At 41.6% G+C, this 18,447-nt stretch overlaps 1 protein-coding gene across 3 annotated transcripts in view; it reads right to left on the reverse strand.

Moving 5' to 3' along the window:
* ARMC2 (armadillo repeat containing 2) overlaps positions 1-14,950 on the reverse strand; it is a 125,886-nt gene extending 110,936 nt beyond the window's left edge. Inside the window, exons 1-3 of one of the 3 annotated variants that reach the window (XM_043890065.1) lie at positions 14,077-14,577; positions 8,738-8,998; positions 8,190-8,262 (exon numbers count right to left, since the gene is read on the reverse strand). In XM_043890065.1, coding sequence (XP_043746000.1) covers positions 8,190-8,262; positions 8,738-8,955 — 291 coding nt within the window. In that variant the 5' untranslated portion in view covers positions 8,956-8,998; positions 14,077-14,577. Of the gene's footprint in view, positions 1-8,189; positions 8,263-8,737; positions 8,999-14,076 lie in introns of all 3 variants that reach the window. The other 2 variants (XM_043890068.1, XM_043890066.1) reach the window with 2 other exon arrangements.
* Positions 14,951-18,447: the final 3,497 nt, after the last annotated feature.

Below are 18,447 nucleotides of genomic sequence, written 5' to 3' on the forward strand. Positions count from 1 at the left end.
AATGCTTCCAGCTCTCTAGTCAAAAAATAATCAAGTTAAAAGTTCCTGAAATCACTTACATAATAAATGAAGTTACTCTCAATCCAACAGATTAATCAACAAATTCTTTTTAAAAATCCAGTGTGACGTTCAAGTCAGATAATTTGGAGAACGGGTGAGCTCATTTGTCATATGACACAACATTTCAAACACTGGTTTTCTCATATACATTAACAGGATAGACATCTACATCAGAGTTCCCTCAAGAAGTTGCTTATTTCAATAATGAAGACATTTTTAAAAAAAAATTTTACATCCTTCTGTTCATTTGCAATTGTAATCGGTTCATAAACCAGAACCACCCCCGCAAAAAAAATCAGTTTTATGACTATAGAGATACATTCTTCTAAACATAGTTAGAAAAAACAAATAATCAGCATAATAGGCAGGATGAGTCATTGACTGAAATCAATCCCACTTGCTAGTTATGTGAACTTGGGCATTCTATGAGCTTGCCCATCTATCAAATGGAGTCAGTAGCCCCCTTTTTGCAGGGACACTCAAGTATAGACAAGTCCTGTTACGGAGGCTTGAGAAATGCTAGCTCCTCCCTATGTAAGCTGCTCACCCTTTATGTATTTACCATATTTGGTTCCAGGTTACTTTTAAGTCTCAAAAGCTAAGGCCCTAGACCCTGATGCAACCTTGCTGGAAAACAGAGCCTGAATCCAGAGGGGTCTATTTTGAAGGAGACAACACTCACTCATAATTTAAATATAAATTATGTTATATTTAACAGTCCTTTCACTTTTTAGTCTCCTTAATTTGCTGCAAAATATTCATAAGAATGTGACTTAAGTCATGAAACTAATAGTAACAACAAAGTTAAGAGTATGATACAGGAAAATAAGTGCTTTACATGTAATTATGAAAGATGAAATACATAAGGATAATCTCAATACTGAATGTCGATTCAAGGTTTTCTTATCTCAAAATGTCTGTACTCTGCAGGTGCCTTAAATCTGAAATAAAGACTGACAAGTCTGTATAACAGTAATACAGATCAAGTAAATGGCTGATTTTACAGATTCTTTAACTATTAGAAATGTTTGGGGGTACTAAATAAGAGATCTTATAAAACAGAAAATATGGTTTTGCAACACGAATTTCTACCCAAAGAGAATAACCCAATTATATCTGGATGGCAAGATAAATCCCTTTAACTGCTCCTTGATAAAAGGTATCATTTTCCTAATGAAAAATTAGTCATTGTTTGTATAATAAAAATTAGTTCCATTTTACTACTGACCTTTACTAAATTATTCATCTCATTTAAACACATACCTCTCTGGACTACTTAAAATATAATGTGTGAGCATTTTTAATTCTCCAAGGTTTGAAAATGAAACAAGCCACCAGTTTCTATCACTCCAGGTTCTACAAAATGTTCTTTCACCTTGTGGAGCAAAATGGCTGTTTTGGAGCACAACGGTAAAATTTTTTTCTTGTAAAATTCACTTTATTTTAAAATAAAGAGAATGTTGCAAGTGGGTTTAAATCTTCACTTAAAAACTCCACTTCCCTCAAGTTCTGTACCAAGATACTAGCCAGTGACGGGGGTACAACCAAAATACTGGGAAAGTCAGATTTTAAGATCTGTCCTGGATGAGAAGACTGCTAGGGTTCCTAAAGACCAAAAGACTATTGTCATACAACAACACAATCAAAGAAGGCAAAAATGTCTAGGACATTTAAGGCATCTGGCTGGCCTTAACTCTCATCTGAGCATGGGGGCAGGGGAGCCTTAACCAAGTTCTGACCTAGCTCCCCCAGATTACCAGCTGGGAAGGTGAAATCCCACTCTACATGAAGACTAGAAAAGGGGGTCCAAGATCTCCAACCTCAGAAAGTCGCCGTGATTTCATTTGTAAAGCCACAGCACCCACACGTGCACACCCCACCCGCCCCTCACCCCTCTTGGAAGTCTCAAAGCAAGTACATATTAAAAACTCCCCCAAGGACATAGCCTTTGGATGTGGCAATTGTGGGTGCATTTCTATTACTATGATTTTCTCCACAGGTCCTCTGGGCTCCTCTGTCACCCTCAGCATGCAACGCACTGCAGTAATGTCACCATTTGTTTCAGAAATAGTGAAAGAAAAAACACTGTTTGACATTCTCATTCTGCACTTTCTTACCCCGGATCTCCCCCAGCCCAAAGGGACACATGGGCTCCTAAGTCACTTTCTCTTTAAAATATATATTCAGTTTTGTTCTACTTTTTAAATACTATAAAAGATATGCATGCTCCCCTGGTGGCTCAGACAGTGAAGAATCTGCCTGCAATGCGGGAGACCTGGGTTCCATCCCTGGGTTGGGAAGATCCCCTTGAGGGGGGCATCGCTACCCACTCCAGTATTCTTGCCCGGAGAATCCCCAGGGTCAGAGGAGCCTGGTGGGCTACAGTCCATGGGGTTGCAAAGAGTATTAGAAATGACTGATCGACTAAGCACAGCACAAGATACGGAAACCGGCTGGAACTAATCTATGCTGTGAGAAGTCAGGACAGTGGTTACCCTGGGAAGGTGGTTTCTGGGGTGCTGGAAACTACATGTTACTTCCTTTTCAGTGCTGGTTACCTGGTATGTTGAGTTTGCATAAATTTATGAAGCTGCACTCTTATGATCTGTGTCTTTTCTATAGGTCAATAAAAGGTTTAATAAAAAGGTGTATGCTCAGTTGCTAAGTCATGTCCAACTCTTTGCAATCCCATGACTGTAGCCCACCAGATTCCTCTGTCCTTGGGATTTCCCAGGCAAGAATACTGGTGTGGGTTGCCATTTCCTTCTCCAGGGTATCTTCCTGATGCAGGGATCTAACCCACTTCTCCTGTATTGGCAGGCGGGTTCTTTACCACTGAGTCACCAGGGGAGCCCAACTTGGAGCTCAAATAACTAGGTCCTGTAAGTTTCATAAACATAAGGAGAATTCTGTTTTGACAATAGTGATGCAATAACTACCACCACACAACAGCCCCATGCCTCAGAACTGCTCTGAGAAAGGGGAGAGATGCTAAGAGAAAGTTGTTTGTGGCTCACTTACATAGCAGGTCACACACACAGTGGGTGTGTATAAATGCTCATGGCATACTACACACTGCAGTGCTTTCCCTTGACTTGATTTCCCTGGTGGCTTAGACAGTAAAGCGTCTCTTCTACAATGAGGGAGACCTGGGTTCGATCCCTGGGTCGGGAAGAGCCCCTGGAGAAGGAAATGGCAACCCACTCCAGTACTCCTGGACGGAGGAGCCTGGTAGGCTACGTTCCATGGGGTCACAGAGGGTCTGACATGACTGAGTGACTTCACTTTCTTTCCCTTGACTTATAGGATTACAGTTCCTGATAGGAACCCTGGTGAGTGAGCCAAGCCCAGTGTGCCCTGAGTGCAGGCAGCCCACTCCTGCTGAAGGCTGTGGTGGAGGCGGGGCGGGGGAGCACAGGACAGATGAAGGGGAGAAACAGACAGAGGGATCAATGTGCAAGTGTGAAGGGCTGAGAGGATTTGTTAAATGCAGGAACTGGAATGGGCTGCTCTTCCCAGGTCCCTCTTCCCTGCCTGACTGCTGGTTGAGGAATTATCAAAAGGCAAACCAGCCTGAGAACATGTCCCAGATCAAAAAAGGGCTGAAATTCAATTGCTGAGATCTTAACAAATTCAGCAACTGCATCCTTAAGGGACTCAAGTAGGCACCACCCCTCCCCCACCCTCCAGGGGTCACTACTCCCTTCCCTTTCCCTGGGCTCCCATTGCCCCAGATCTCCTTCCTGCTTGTTAATTTAGTGGTTGCAGCACCAAAGAATTCTTTAAAAGGTGATGTGGAAAGGGGCAAAGAAAGTGGAAGGGGAGGTAATTATGAGGTCACTTTCAGAGTTGTTTTTTTTTTTTTTTTTTGACTAAGAGCTCCAAGGTTTCTTGTTTGAAAGGAAATATGCCCAAAAACCTTTACATAATTCAGTATAAGAAAAAAAAAAATTTTCGAACTAACAGAGTTACTCTTCTCCTGCTTTGACTTTGCACATAGCACCCAATCATTCTACAGTAAAGGAATTTAATTGCAGTGACCTTAAACAGGGGCAATTGCCAACATTCTCTCTGCTTAACAGGGACCAAGTGAACTCTAGGAACTGAGATTTGTAGGAAAGAGTAGGCCCAAATTGAGTGAGTCCCCCAAAATTACAGCAATATTAAAAACAAATCATAGGAGTCAAATGGCAGAACTGTAGAATGGAGAACCACTTAGCAACACAGCAGACTGACTACTCAAGGGGCCCTCTTGCTGTAGCTGCTTCAAAAACAGGTGGTTTCCAAGGCTGTAGGTGCAAGAAGACATGTGTCAACAATGGTTGACAAAGTACTTATTGCACATTGGTTCATGCTTGCTAATTTGGTATCTTATTTTTTGTCATCTGCAATATAAGAACAAGTACAGTCTTCCTCACAGAGGCATTTTGATGAGTATTTGGGAATAAAAGATGCATTTTGAAACAACTGGGGTCATTCGGATATGAACTGTACATTAAATAGCTACTGAATAATGTTAACTTTCTGTGCTTTGATGATAGCATTGTGGTTGTATGGGAGGCTGTCCCTATTTATATGAGATGCACACTTAAATTTTTGTGGATGAAGTCTTATAAGGACTGCAACTTCCTTTAAAATAGTTCACCAATGACAAACATGCATACGCACAAACATACATTCACAAGCATGCAGACATAAACAGCAATAAAAATTGAGAAGCTGCTTGACGGACATTCTAATTCTGTGAAAGTCTAAGGAACTGGTATCACCAGGTACTGAAATATCTGAAATATTTGCCTGAAAAAATGCATCTGAAATAAGAATTGGCTGAAAGTCTAGGTAACTGCTTCCCTCCCAGCTGCAGGCAGTCAGGCTACTGAACCCAGGAACAGATGGGAGGTTTGTCCTTCAGAGAGGGTAAAACAGTGTCTCTGGCTAACCAGGCACTGTTGAGGGTCAGGGTACTTAATGTAAACATAGATATTAATTGGATGTTTATGCACTGAATACTAGGCATTCGTACCTTCTTTCTCTTGGCTCCTGGGAGTTGGTCTACGGTCAGGCCACTCAAGATGACTGTTCTCTACGTCCCCTGCCAGAATAGCATCTATCTTACCCGCACTCCACTCACACGACAAACCTTCCTACCTACTTGCTCCCTCCAAGCTGGTGACCTTTCTAATCTTTAGATCAGAATATCTCCACCTGATAGCTTATCAAACTGGCAGTGATGGGCATGCCCCTTTGCTAGTTTCCCTGGTAACTAACGAGCCTGGGCTTTCCCAGATGGCGCTGGTGGTAAAGAACCTGCCTGCCGGTGCAGGAGATGCAGGTTTGATTCCTTGGTTGGGAAGATCCCTTGGAGGAGGGCATGGCAACCCACTCCAGTATTCTTGCCTGGAGAATCCCATGGACAGAGGAGCCTGGCGGGCTACAGTCCATGGAGTCACAAACAGTCGGACATGACTGAAGCAACTCAGTGCGCGTGCAATGAGCCAGGGAAACTGCCCCCATAACTGATGTCTTTGTTTGGGCTCTTTCTTTGGTATAAAAAGCTGGACAACTACAGCCCAATAGTCAGCACTCAGTCTTTATCCTCCAAGAAAAACTTAACAGAAAACTGACTAGCTTACAAGGAAAGCCCTAAACAGATATGTTGTTGGGGGTTTTATAAACAACAAAGCCCAGTCAAACCCTGCTAAATGTAGGTTTAGGTAGGTATCAGCTAAGGATTGACCAACCCGTTCCACATGCTTCTACTCTCAAGCCAAATAAGAACAGCCAAATATAAGCCAAAATATAAGAACAGCCAAATAAGCAGCATGAGCTATCAGAGGAGAATCTCTGATAAGAAAAAAGAGAGACCAAGACAAATATAAAACTGCAACAGAGACACAGAGGAAAAGACGGCCATCTATAAGCCAAGGAGAAAAGCTTCAAGAAAGCACCAGCACTGCCCCCTTGATCTTGGCCTTCTAATCTCCAAAACTGTGAGAAAATAAATTTCAGTTGTTGAAGACACACATATATACATCACAAAAGCAACAGAAGTTTTAAAAGAACAATTAAAAAACCAAAACTACCATTAATATATTAAGAAAAGATGCTACTCTTGAGAGTCCCCTGGACTGCAAGGATTGCAGTCCATCCTAAAGGAATCAACCCTGAGTATTCATTGGCAGGACTGATGCTGAAGCTTCAATACCTTGACCAACTGATGCAAAGAGCTGACTCATTGGAAAAGACTCTGATGCTGGGAAAGATTGAAGGCAGGAGGAGAAGGGGATGAGGATGAGATGGCTGGATGGCATCACTGTCTCAATGGACATGAGTTTGCGCAAACTCCCAGAAAAGGTGAAGGACAGGGAAGCCTGGTGTGCTCCAGTCCATGGGGTCGCAAACAATCAGACATGACTGAGCAACTGAATAAGATGCTACAACCATGAAATAAGAACAGAATACCATTCGTAAGAAAAAGATAATTTAGAAGGGGAAAAGCTTTTGGAAATTAGAAATACCATCCTAGAATTGAAAAGGACCCAACAAAAGGATTAGAAGACAAAGTCTCATTCAAAAAATGATGGGAAACAGAAAAAAGAAAAATAGGAGAACTGAAGTGCCAGTCCAGGGGATCCTACACCTGAATAGTAAATTCCAGAAAGGGCAAACAGAACAGACAAGAGGGGAAAACACATCAAAATAACTCAAGGACATTTCCCAGAGCTGAAGGCCACTAGATTTTACATCTGAAGTGCTCAGTAACAGAACATTTCAGAACACTGGGAGCAAAAAGAAAAATCCTACAAATTTCCAAAGAGAAAAAGCAGCAACCAAGGTCTCAAATAATTTGTGTCCCATATGTCCTCTCTCGAGAAGCTGTTGGAGGGAGTACTCTGCTAAAGTAAGAATAAATCAGGAAAGAGGAGGACTTGGGATACAGGAAATAGGGAAGCCAGTACTAGAAACAGGAGCGAGCTGTGTGCAAGATGCCAGGACAACTGTTCCAGGAAGGCATTGTGGAAAGTTCTCCAAGGAGATGAATCAAAAAAATATCTCATGTGCCTGAATATATGAAGGAAATTAAGGCCTGAAGAATTTAGAACTGAAACAATAATAATATAATACTATTAAAGCAAGGCAACTATTAACACTGGGGAAGACAAAAAGTGGTACAGATAAGGAGAAGTAATCCTCACCAATCATTAGTTCAAGGTTCAGCTATAAACAGAATTTATACAATCACAGTCAGAAAAAAGGGTTCTAACCAAAATTTTGCTGTATCTATATAGTGAGCGGCAGCAGAGACAGAAACGGTGAATGTGCTGTGAGGAGGCGCTGGAGGCAGACAAGAGTTAAATCTTCCTCTTTCCTACTGGGAAGTCATTAGATAATTCCTCAAGCTTTCAAGTCAGAGAGCAGCAAGACACTGCGTTATTTAAAAATCTAGATGTAAACACCAAAAAAAAAAAAAAATGTGCCAATAGAGTTTAAAATGAAAGCCACTGGGGAGTGGAGAATGAAAAATAAGGGGACAGGAGACTGCTGGAGGGTTGTTGGTTTTTTTTTTTTTGACTCTATGTACATGTGTCTATAATTTATTTGTGTACATAACTATTAAAAACATAATACATGCACATAACTTTAAAAATACTGTGAAACATTCTGTTTGCCAGTTTTCATATATTTCTAAAATTCCTCTTTGTTATCAAACTATGAGTGTGTACATGCTCAGCTGCTTCAGTTGTGTCTGACTCTTTGCGACCCTATGGACGGTAGCCTGCCCGCTCCTCTGTCCATGGGATTCTCCAGGCAAGAATACTGGAGTGGGTTGCCATGCCCTCCTCCAGGGATCTTCCCGAACCAGCAATCAAACTTGCATCTCCTGAATTGCAGGCAGATTCTTTATCCACTGAGCCACCTGGGAAGCCCTATCAAACTATTGGTGGATAATAAAAGCGTTTCATTAGGTACTAACGATTATATTTGGAAAGACATAAAAGAATTTGATTTCATATTAAATTATTAATACATTTAGGTCTATGTGATCATCCTCTTAGAATATATGTGCCGATTCCAAGTACTGTGGCCAATTCCATTTCACGACACCCATGGTAATATAAAGTACTCACAAGCTCCAGTGGACTGAGACGTGTGCCAGAGATGGGCCTGGAATCAGAGAACTCAAAACTTGATGCATGGACGCTAGCACAGGAGATGGAACAGAAACATAAGTTTGTGAATAATCATTTCTTTTATTTCTAGTATACGCTAGTTAACTCTAACTCCACAACAAGTAAAAGCATTCAGCGCATAAGCCTTGAGGGAGACAAAATTCTTAAAAACCATAGTTACTTCAAACATTTTTAATAACTCTTCTCTTGCTTTTAGGAGGACTAAAAATAGTGAATAATTAAAAAATGGAAGGTATATAGTAATTTTTTTAAAGCTTTGTTCACACGACTTTATAAAGTTGGTATAACAACCCTTATTAACCATTTCCAACCACAGCCAGCTCCTTGGACCCAAGGTCTGGAATTATCTTTAGAAATCTTGGACAGATAAGTGATATAATTAGCAGAAGTCAAACAAAGCAACTATCCAAACCTAGAATTAAGGGAAAATGTCATCTGGTGACACATACACATTTGAGTGTACAGACAAGAGAAGAGCTAAATACCTGAAGGAGGATGGAGGTCTGTTTTCTGGTGTTCTTGAAGATGCAGGCCCAAATAGTTTTCTTAGGTCTTCCCGTGGTGTAAATGGTCTTTGGGTCCTAACAGTTCGTAAGGCATTTCGTGCTTCACTTATGATTTCTGCACTGGTCTTCTGCTTGGACAGTGAAGGTCGGTAAAATGGATCCAGCTTTTCTAACTTTTTATCATTTGGAGACAGCATCTTTCCTTTTAAAGTGCAATGTTCTTCAGGAAGACACCACACCCTGCACATACAGGGCACAAAACACCAACTATTTTCATCCAGTCATTTAGAAAGGAGTCCTCCAACCTACCCATACATGCTTACACCATTCCTGTACATTAAACTTGGAAAAAAAAATCACAACTTTTAATTAAAAATCGACCAGGCAGTTACACTTTGAAGATCAGGATGAATGTGCACAGTGATGCCTTAGGGAATACATGCAATTGAGGGAATTACAAGCAGGGAGGAGACACAGACTGAAGTTAAACCTAGACGGAAAGAAAGTAAGTTGCGAAAGAAGACACCCTAGGAAGGGAAAATCATCTCAAGGTCTCCAATCGTTTTACAGATGGGAGATCCACAGGCAAGGTGGGAGGGGGGTTCTGTTAACTGAAGTACATGGTTCTACTTAACTGATGTTTCCCTTTCTTTCCCACTGCCCTCCACACCAAATGCCAGTATAAGATTAAGGTTAGTCAGATGCGGTCTCTATCCAAACTATACTAGCTTTTATAATTGTAGATAGGTTCAGCCTTACATTCACCTATGATATATCTGAATGAGTTGATTCAAATTGCCTTCAATTTGAGTTAATGTCCTACATGAATAAATAACAAAATATCAAATGATCTTTTCCCAAGACACTGCCCTCAGTGAAAGAGGTACAGTCACGCACAAGGGCCATGAGGATACACACCCCTCTTTTTAAATTTTTTAAAAATTGGGGTATAATTGCTTTACAATGTTGTATTAGTTTTTGCCATACAACAGTGTGAATCAGTTATAAGTATACATATATCTCCTTGTGCCTCCCTCCCACCCCACCATCCCATCCCTTGAGGTTACACATTCTTCTTAAATGCTTGTGTGCCCCAGAGGCCTGGCTAACTTGGCAACACAACTGTGACAGCTTTACATTTTAAAATAGTTGAGATTTTAAAAACTTGATTCTAATTAGTATGTGGTATTAAGTATTCATTCATTTAAAATAAAAGAAAAACCAATCTTCTGAAAATGTTGTATCTCTAGGGAGACTGAAGTCTGTAAAATTATTCACATATTTCGGTTACCCAATTTTAGAATAACTTCTGCAAAAAAAAAAAAGGGGGTTTGTGAAATATATCCAAGGAAACTGAAAACCATCTATTTCTGTAAGTAGAATCAACAGGTGATTCCTCAGACAACCAAAGAGGATTTACCATATTATGATTCTGTACATTAAGGTGTTATTTAACAACAGGCAACAAGAACATTTGTTTAGTTCTATCCACTCTTAAGAGTTTTTGAAGAAAAGAATATAATGATAATTACAAACAATATGCAGTTCTTTTCACAAGGAAAGGCCAGAGGGTGAAGTAAAAACAATAAAAAAATTACTAGATAAGCAATACTATTCTGGAAATTTTCGATACAGGCATTTGAATGTAAGCAAGGCCTCCAGAATTATGTACATTAGAACAACTAACAAAAACTAGCAGACCTGGTACATTTATTTCTAATATGATATGATAGACTCTTTACTAAAAAATATTCAATGCTTATATATATATATATATAATACCAGTGGAAACGATGTACGTAATGGGTTTAAAAACCTATTTGTCTGTAAATTTTTACCATCAACTCTTACCCGACTTTCTCCCTTTTCTTCTCCTCTGCAACTCTCACTTCAGCAGTTACACTTTGAGAAACCCTTTCAATAATGTGTTATCTGCACAGTTAATCTATTATCATATCAATATTAGTATAGTATTAACCAAATCAAACACGGAAATGTTCGATAATGCAAGTGAACTGAGTTAGAAGTGGGTTTGAGGGGGTATTTCCTTTATAATTATTAAATTACAAATTCTTATTAGAGATGGTTTTTGCCAATTTAAAAAATGATCCATTTGTCTATTACAATAAAGCATGCCTGAGCCATAACACAGTAGTATTACAGAAATTTTAACTTTACAAAAATCCTCCTGACAACTGGAACAAATCCATTCAGCTGTTTCCTCTATTTGGATCTCTGGGAATACAGACAGGAATAAACACTGTCTTCACTCTCAGACAAAGACCACTAATTCTCGTTCAACATATACTTTAATATCAAGCAGTGTGCTAAGTACTCTCAAGTATATCATCTCATTTAATTCTGTGAGATGGATAAAGTCTTAAGCAATTGCACGCATGCACACATGTTCCCAGAGCTGAACATATTCAAACTATTACCCACTAGACTGGGTGGTGGAAGGTGGGGCACTCAGAGGCCTCGGGGCTGCAGCTACTTACACCCCAATACAGAAACATGCATGTGTCTTCACAAGCAGAATAGACTTCTCGGTGTGAACCAGCTGAGTATCAACCCTGCTTATGCTCACATGCTTTTAATACAAGGTAGAAACTGATGGGGGCAAAAAAATAAATAAAAATAAACTACCATGTGATTAGGAAAGAGAAAGATTTCTGATTGGGGGGTGTCAGATAGACTTCCTGGAGGAGATGATGTTTGAGCTGGGTTCTGGAAAATGGTCTGAATTTGAGCAAATGACAATGGCTGACACTGAGGCTGGAGTAGAGGAGGAGTTTCCAGGCAAGTCAACGAGTTTCCAGCCAAGGCAGAGTATCAAGGATACACCAGGTGTGTGCTGGACAAGCAGCAGCCCTGGAAATGAAGACTGGAGTCGTAGCAGGGAGAGAAATTAATGGCAGGTCAAGAAAGTAAATAAAAGCTGATAAGCAAATTAAAAGATGTTGTGGCATGAAATGATGGCAGGGATGGGCAGGATGGAAAAAACTAGAAGGGACAAAATCAGGCAGTTTTTATATAACCCAGCTACCTCCTAGAGGTCCTTGAGAAAGCTTTCCTGGACAAGCCTCTCCCACCTTCCCAGCCTGTTAGGTGTCCCTCCCGCATGCTCCACCAGGTCCCTCGTGGCCTCCATCAGTACACCTCCTCCCTCACCGGGTTAGAACTGCCTATGCACCTGGTGTTGCCCCACCAGACTCAGAGCCTGTTCTCCATGAGAAGCGCAGTTGAAAGTTGGCATGTGCATAATAACTGGACTCCAAATACAGACCCTAGCTAGAAAACGTCCAGATGAAGGTTGCATGGCTTCTGAACTGGAGGCATTTGTTAAGAGTGGATTAAGAAAGCATATGGGGCTTTATTTCAAGTGGCAATAGGAGATCAAACTTAACCCCTTTTTGCTTTCTTGCTTTCGCTTTGAGTTGCCCAGCATGGAGTAAGACTTGATAAATGTCATGACTAGTGGATGGGGTATGAAAAGCCTGAAGTATAGGAGTAAAGGTGAAACAGAGGTAAGAAGAGAGATGACAACAAGTGACACCAAGAATGTGAGAACCATGAGAAGCAGGATCTGGCATCTGAGAGGGCAGGAAGGGGACAGAGATGACATGCAAACCTTGGGAGGGCAAGGTGACCTTTTAAAAGAAAACAGAAGGAGATGTGGACTACAAAGGGAAAGTAGCAGCTGAGTTCTGTCCTGCATCACTGTCTTGAGTTTATGATGCCCACAGAAACTCTAGGGGATGAACACCACCAGCAGAAGGAAATTTGAAACTGGAGACCTTTTCAAACAAAGTATTTCTTATTGGTTAGGGGAAAGGTTGTAAGTCATCATTTATAAGTTTATACCTAATTATAAACATCTGTCTTTACCTCTGCTGTAAACAGTCATCTGAAACAGAGCCTTCTTGCTAAATGCAACACTGCGCTATCAGGATGTTTGCAATAGGAGAAAGACTTGTCATCTCCATACTCTTTTTTTTTTTTTTTCTTGCAAATCAAATGATTTACCATGATTCTGAATGACTTTTGTGATAATATGAGCATCCAAACAAGCAGTGGTTAAATGCTTAGATACTCGAGTAAAGTTCAAATATTCTTAACAATTTGCAGCTGTATAACCTTGGGCAGGGTTTCTAACATCTCTAAGCCTCTGTTCCCTCACCTATAAATGGGGTGGAGAGGGAGATGGGAGGGGGGATCGAGATGGGGAATACATGTAAATCCATGACTGATTCATGTCAATGTATGACAAAAACCACTACAATATTGTAAAGTAATTAGCCTCCAACTAATAAAAATAAATAAAAAAAGCATGCTGTAAAGAGTAATTGTCTCATAGGACTGTTTTGAAAATTAAATGATGTAATTAACATAAAGTGGGTTAGCATGGTGACTGGCCCTTAAAAAATGTTAACTACTGTCCCAAAGCTATGTGATAAAAGGATACAACAATTAATTTTCTCATGAATGAAAAGTCGCATTTCAAAAAAGAAACTGCAAAAGAAAGTAAATGCCATTTGTTCAGTGTTTTTTTTTAATATATTTTATAAGTTTTAAAATTTAAACCAGGGTATTCTGCTTTGTGAAAAAAGAATCTTAAGTATGTTATTGACTATCAGCTGTGTCAAAACAAGCAGAATTTTATAAATCCACAAAATAGGATATAAATAAGGTGTGGTACTTTTCTACCACGTAAAATAATTCTAAATCAGGATGAGATGGAAGGTCTGCTGTGACACTAGTAGGAATGGATGATAAAAGACATTATATGTAATATGATATATTTAACGTATATTGTTACACATACGCTTATTTATTTCAGACCCTACCTGTTGCCTAGAGGAGCCCAAGTACAATTTGTGTGACTTTGGCTGGGTCACTGTCTGCCTAAACAAAGTCCCTTTGTCTATCACTCTCTCATTCAACAAATAATAGTATTGAGTTTCAGCTAAGCACCACGCGCTTGGCTAAACCTCAGCGTGTAGAAATAAAGACATCGGCGACCCGACCCCGAGAGCAAGCACAGTTCACTGTCATCACCTCTCTCCCCGATCCAGGGACAGAAAGGCGAGGACAGAAGGGGTCCCCGGTGAACCTGCAGTGGAAGCCTCACCTCCCGCGCGGTCAGAGGCTCCCCGACTCCTGGCAATGCCCCCTCCTCCACCGATCCAGGCCAGAGCAGAGCGCGGCAGCATCTTCACCCTGCCCGCCTGTCGGCCTGCCAGCCCGCTGGCCCACCGGCCCGCTCCTCCCGGTCGGCCTGCCGGCGTCTCCATGGTAACCGTACACAAACTACTTACTCCGGCGGCCCGGCCGCCTCCCTGCAGAGCCAGGTAGCTGCTGGACAGGCGGAGTGCACCAGAGACTGAGTTGGGAGTGGGCGCAGGGAAGGGGGCTTCCGGCCAGACCCAAAGTACCTTGTGGTTAGCGCTGGAGACACGTTTAACAACTGCGGAGATTCAGCTCATCCTCCAGTTCTCCCGCAGGCAGCAGCCTCAGCCGCGAAGGAGAGCAGGCGGGGCTCAGCAGGGTGGGGCTGGGTGAGGACGGACTGACAGGTCCCCCGGCGCCGCTCGGCCACTGGGCCTGCGCAGACAGCCCGGCGCCTGCGCAGAAACGCCGAGGCGTGGGCGGAGTGGGAGGAGCGTGGGCGAGGGCCGGAGGCTGGGAGACCGAGCGTCAGGTGCGGCGAGAAAGGGCGAGGCGTTCCGCGTGGAAGAGCCGGGGTGGGAAGGCATTTGCTTTTAAATTAGCAATTTACGGAACCACGTTCGTTGAGCCCGTGTGAGATCTCAGCGCCTCTATTAAATAACAATACACGGAAAAGGCAGCTTAGTGTTTAGGGGTAAGATTCAGGATTTACTGGTTCAGGTTGAACTAGATGCTTAACCCTCTCAGACTCTCCTCATCTATAAAACGGAGGGAATAACAGTACTTAGCTAGGTCTTGTGATAGTTGTGAAGACTGAGAGAATAGATTTCAAGCGCTGTGCATGTGGCTGTCAACGAATGTTAAACTGCTGCTATTATTAAGACCTTGCACGGGTGAAGCACTTCAGAGTTTACAGTGTTTCACTGTGTGTTATCATTTTGAGCGTCCCTGACACTCTGATGAAGCCACCCTGGCATCCCTATTCACAGGAGAGGAAATACAGGCCCGAGGTCTAGTGAGTGAGAGCGGTAGATTCAAGTCTAGGCCTCCGGTCGGCAGTTTTTGTTCTTAGTGTTGACTGGTGAGAAGAACTCCATTTATGTTTCTGGCTTAAATTCTGTTTTCTCCTGTTAGACCATTCAGCAACACTTTACAGTGTTAAATACAAGTGAGACCATAATCACTCTCCATTCGGGATTGCACCACGTTTTTTAAATATGGAGATTTTTCAGCTGAAGTGTTGTCAACACTGGGAAAATGCCACATCCTTTGGTGCTAAGTATCTTGTAAAGAATAATTAAATTGAAAATATTTGGGGGCACATACTATGTGTAAGGCATAGTGTTAGGCAGGGGAAATGATATTAACCTGAATGAACTAAAGGGAGCTAAGTGGTTTTCAAAGTACCCAACAGGATTTCACATATAATAAAACAATAAATACTTATTAGTTGATTGGATAATTTAAGGGCCTAACACAAAGTATTTGCCTTCTTCAGATTTGAAATCTTTCCCGACTGCTCTGCATGAATTACTGGTTGCTTTCAGTTCCTTCCCATCCCGTAGAAATCCAGGGTTTGCTCCAGCCCCTTTAGATGGGTCTCAAGATGGCCCCATACATCTCTTGTCCCTGAGACTCTCAGGATGAAGTCTCATGTCGTCCCCTCCATACTGTCCTTGGTTGGAGCTTTAGTTTTCCGTGGACCATCTAACTGCAGTCACTGGGAAGACCACTCACTGAGTTTGAGATAAGAGAGGTGGTACGCTTACCCTCCTCTTCAAAGAAATTGTCTCATACATTCTCCCCTGTTCCACTCTCTGACTCCTTATTTTTAGCCTCAGCCTGGACCCTTAGGGCCAGGGAGCCTGAGTGTTTCTTCGTAACTTGCCCTATGGAGCTTTACCTCACTTTCAGTTTGGAACTAACGATTATACAATTATCATCTCAGTTGAAACTTCAGTTTAAAACCATGTTGTACCTCCAAGTACTAACTATGGTCTTTGCACCTAGGATCTTGGGCCAAAATAGACCTTGGAAGCACACTGCTGGAATGTGAAGCGAGCTGGCTCAGTCAGAAAATGTCTGCAGGGCAAGTCAGAACGATTGAAAAGAAGGACAAGGACAGAATTATTTAAAAGCAAGGAAGCTGCCCGGCTTACCTCACTGAGGGACGACATGGGAAAATATTGCGGATATCATGGCAATGGCCTGGTATACTGACCTGGCTGTTCCTCCATGGTTACCTGATGGCTATTTGACAGATTTGACATAGTTAAGCTTGTAAGTAGAATTACTGTAGAAACAAAATTATTGACATTTCTTATACCTTAGATTAAAGAGGAAAACATTTAGTCTCTGACATTTATAAAGCACTTTATAGTTTCTAAACTGCTTTCATTTGGAGCATTTGAGTTTATAATAGGTCTGAGAGGTAGTTGGTTTGGAGATTAGTATTACAGTTTGAAAGTGGACACAACCGAGGTTCAAAGACAGTAAATGACCCACAGTCACATGGCTAGTAATGTGGTCTGAGATCTGGTGTTTTGATGCCATCCACCACTATACATGAATAAATGTTATTTTCCAGGCAGAGGCCTCTTGTTCACAGCAGTGAGAAGTACCCCCTAGGCTGTTGACACTGTTAATATATGCTTCTCATTTTCTCCCCTCTTTTATCTCAACATATTTCCTGTATGGGGCTACAAGGAACAAGAATCTTTATGTTCACCTGAAAATGTCGGATTTCTGAGTTTAGAGTTAAGGTGACAATTATATAGGTGGTAGAAAAGGTAATAATAAAATTTTACATACCCTAATGATGCAAAAGTATAACAGAATGACAGCTATTTTTAACCACAGATGACCAGTGGGTTTTATAATTTATACTATAGTTTATATTACATATACTTAATATTTAATATATATAGCTTATCTTTAAGAGTATATCATTAGACATACTCTTGAAAAGATACAAGTTAAATAAATACTTCTTTCATGCTCACGATTTCCTCAGTGATTTTTGTGACAATAACAAAGATGATTCTGAGAGAAAAACATTGCTCCTGGCATGGAATAAAAATCACCAGTTTAGAATTCAAATATTCAGTTTGAGATAGTTTCTGCTTTTGTCAATAAGGAATCTCAGTGCTTTAATTATTTTTATCACATAATTCCTGTGAGGTGTTCATCAAATTGATAGCCCATGCAGACTTTACATATAAATTTAAAGGTGCAACTACATCAGAATGCAACTTGGTAAAAATCTACAATGCAATGGAAATTAAGTAATTTCATGGAACTAGATAGACACAAGACAGAGGAAAGGTCCTAAAATGTATTCACTGGAAAAAAAAATTACATAAAAAGCCCAATGGAGCTCAGCTCTTACCTCTGCACCTTCAGCCTTACTTGCCTTTGATTACCACAACACCACAACCACCTGGGCCACATTCTGCAGCGGCAGTCAAGTCAGGCATTGCTGGGGATGATAACAAAGAGGGTCCACTTAATTACTAGGTGATCACAAAGAGTCTCTGACAACTAGTATTTCATTGGACAGAAGGGGATTCTAGTTTTCTGGGATTGAGTTGGGAGTCTTAACTACAGATTGCTTCATCTTAAACAACTGCTGAAGTACCTCTACAGGAGAGACCATCAAAACCCCCTATTCTTTGTCAGACTCCCCTGTGAGGCATTACTGAATGAGATGTCTATATCTTTTGGAAGCTTTCAGCTGTGAATGACAGGATACCTGCCCTCCCCCCCACCATGAAAAGTAGTGTAAATAAATACCAAGGACATTTAGCATTTTATTTCACTATAAATCTCAAAGCAGGTTGTTTCAGGGTTGGCCTTGCAGCTGAGGAGTGGCATTAAGGAATATCAGTCACATCTCCCCACCGGGTCACAAGACGGCGGTAGCAGCGCTGACCTGTGCATCCTTACACAAGCCTCTCGGAGCAGGGAAGAGAGAGGAGAGGCCAAGCCCTTTTCACATGCTCTTTACACTGAGAAGGGAAAGTTTCCCAGAAGTGCCTCAGCTGTATTTTTGTATTTCATGGGCCAGAACTATGTCATACCCACACGGCAGTCTCTGGAAGAGATGAAGAGGATTACTATGACCATGATTGATTTAGATCAATCAAATTTCATCCCCTGGGGATTGGGGGAGGAGCCCCTCTTCTCTGATGCCACAACCTGAACCAACTGGAGTCTGTTCAGCAGAAGGGTCAACTGCCATTGGATAGATGCTGACAGCATCCGCCACAATGTCTGGGTGAACTAATGAAGAATGTCTTCGGATAGGCAAGAGATTCTGAGGACTGCTCATCCAGACTGGAATGAGAGAACTGAAAGAGTCATGCCCAGGCAGGGTGCTGTCTGGTGCCAAGTCCTGAAGTGAGACCGGTCTCTGGTCTGACTGCTGCCCAATCGTGGCTGCCACATTAGAACCACCCAGAGAGCTGCAGGAAGCGCCTCTGCTCTGCCTTCACCCCACTGTTGGTCCATTGCTGGGGGAG

The sequence above is a fragment of the Cervus elaphus genome, chromosome 28 (genome assembly GCF_910594005.1).
Source record: "Cervus elaphus chromosome 28, mCerEla1.1, whole genome shotgun sequence".
Classification (NCBI taxonomy): Eukaryota; Metazoa; Chordata; class Mammalia; order Artiodactyla; family Cervidae; genus Cervus; species Cervus elaphus.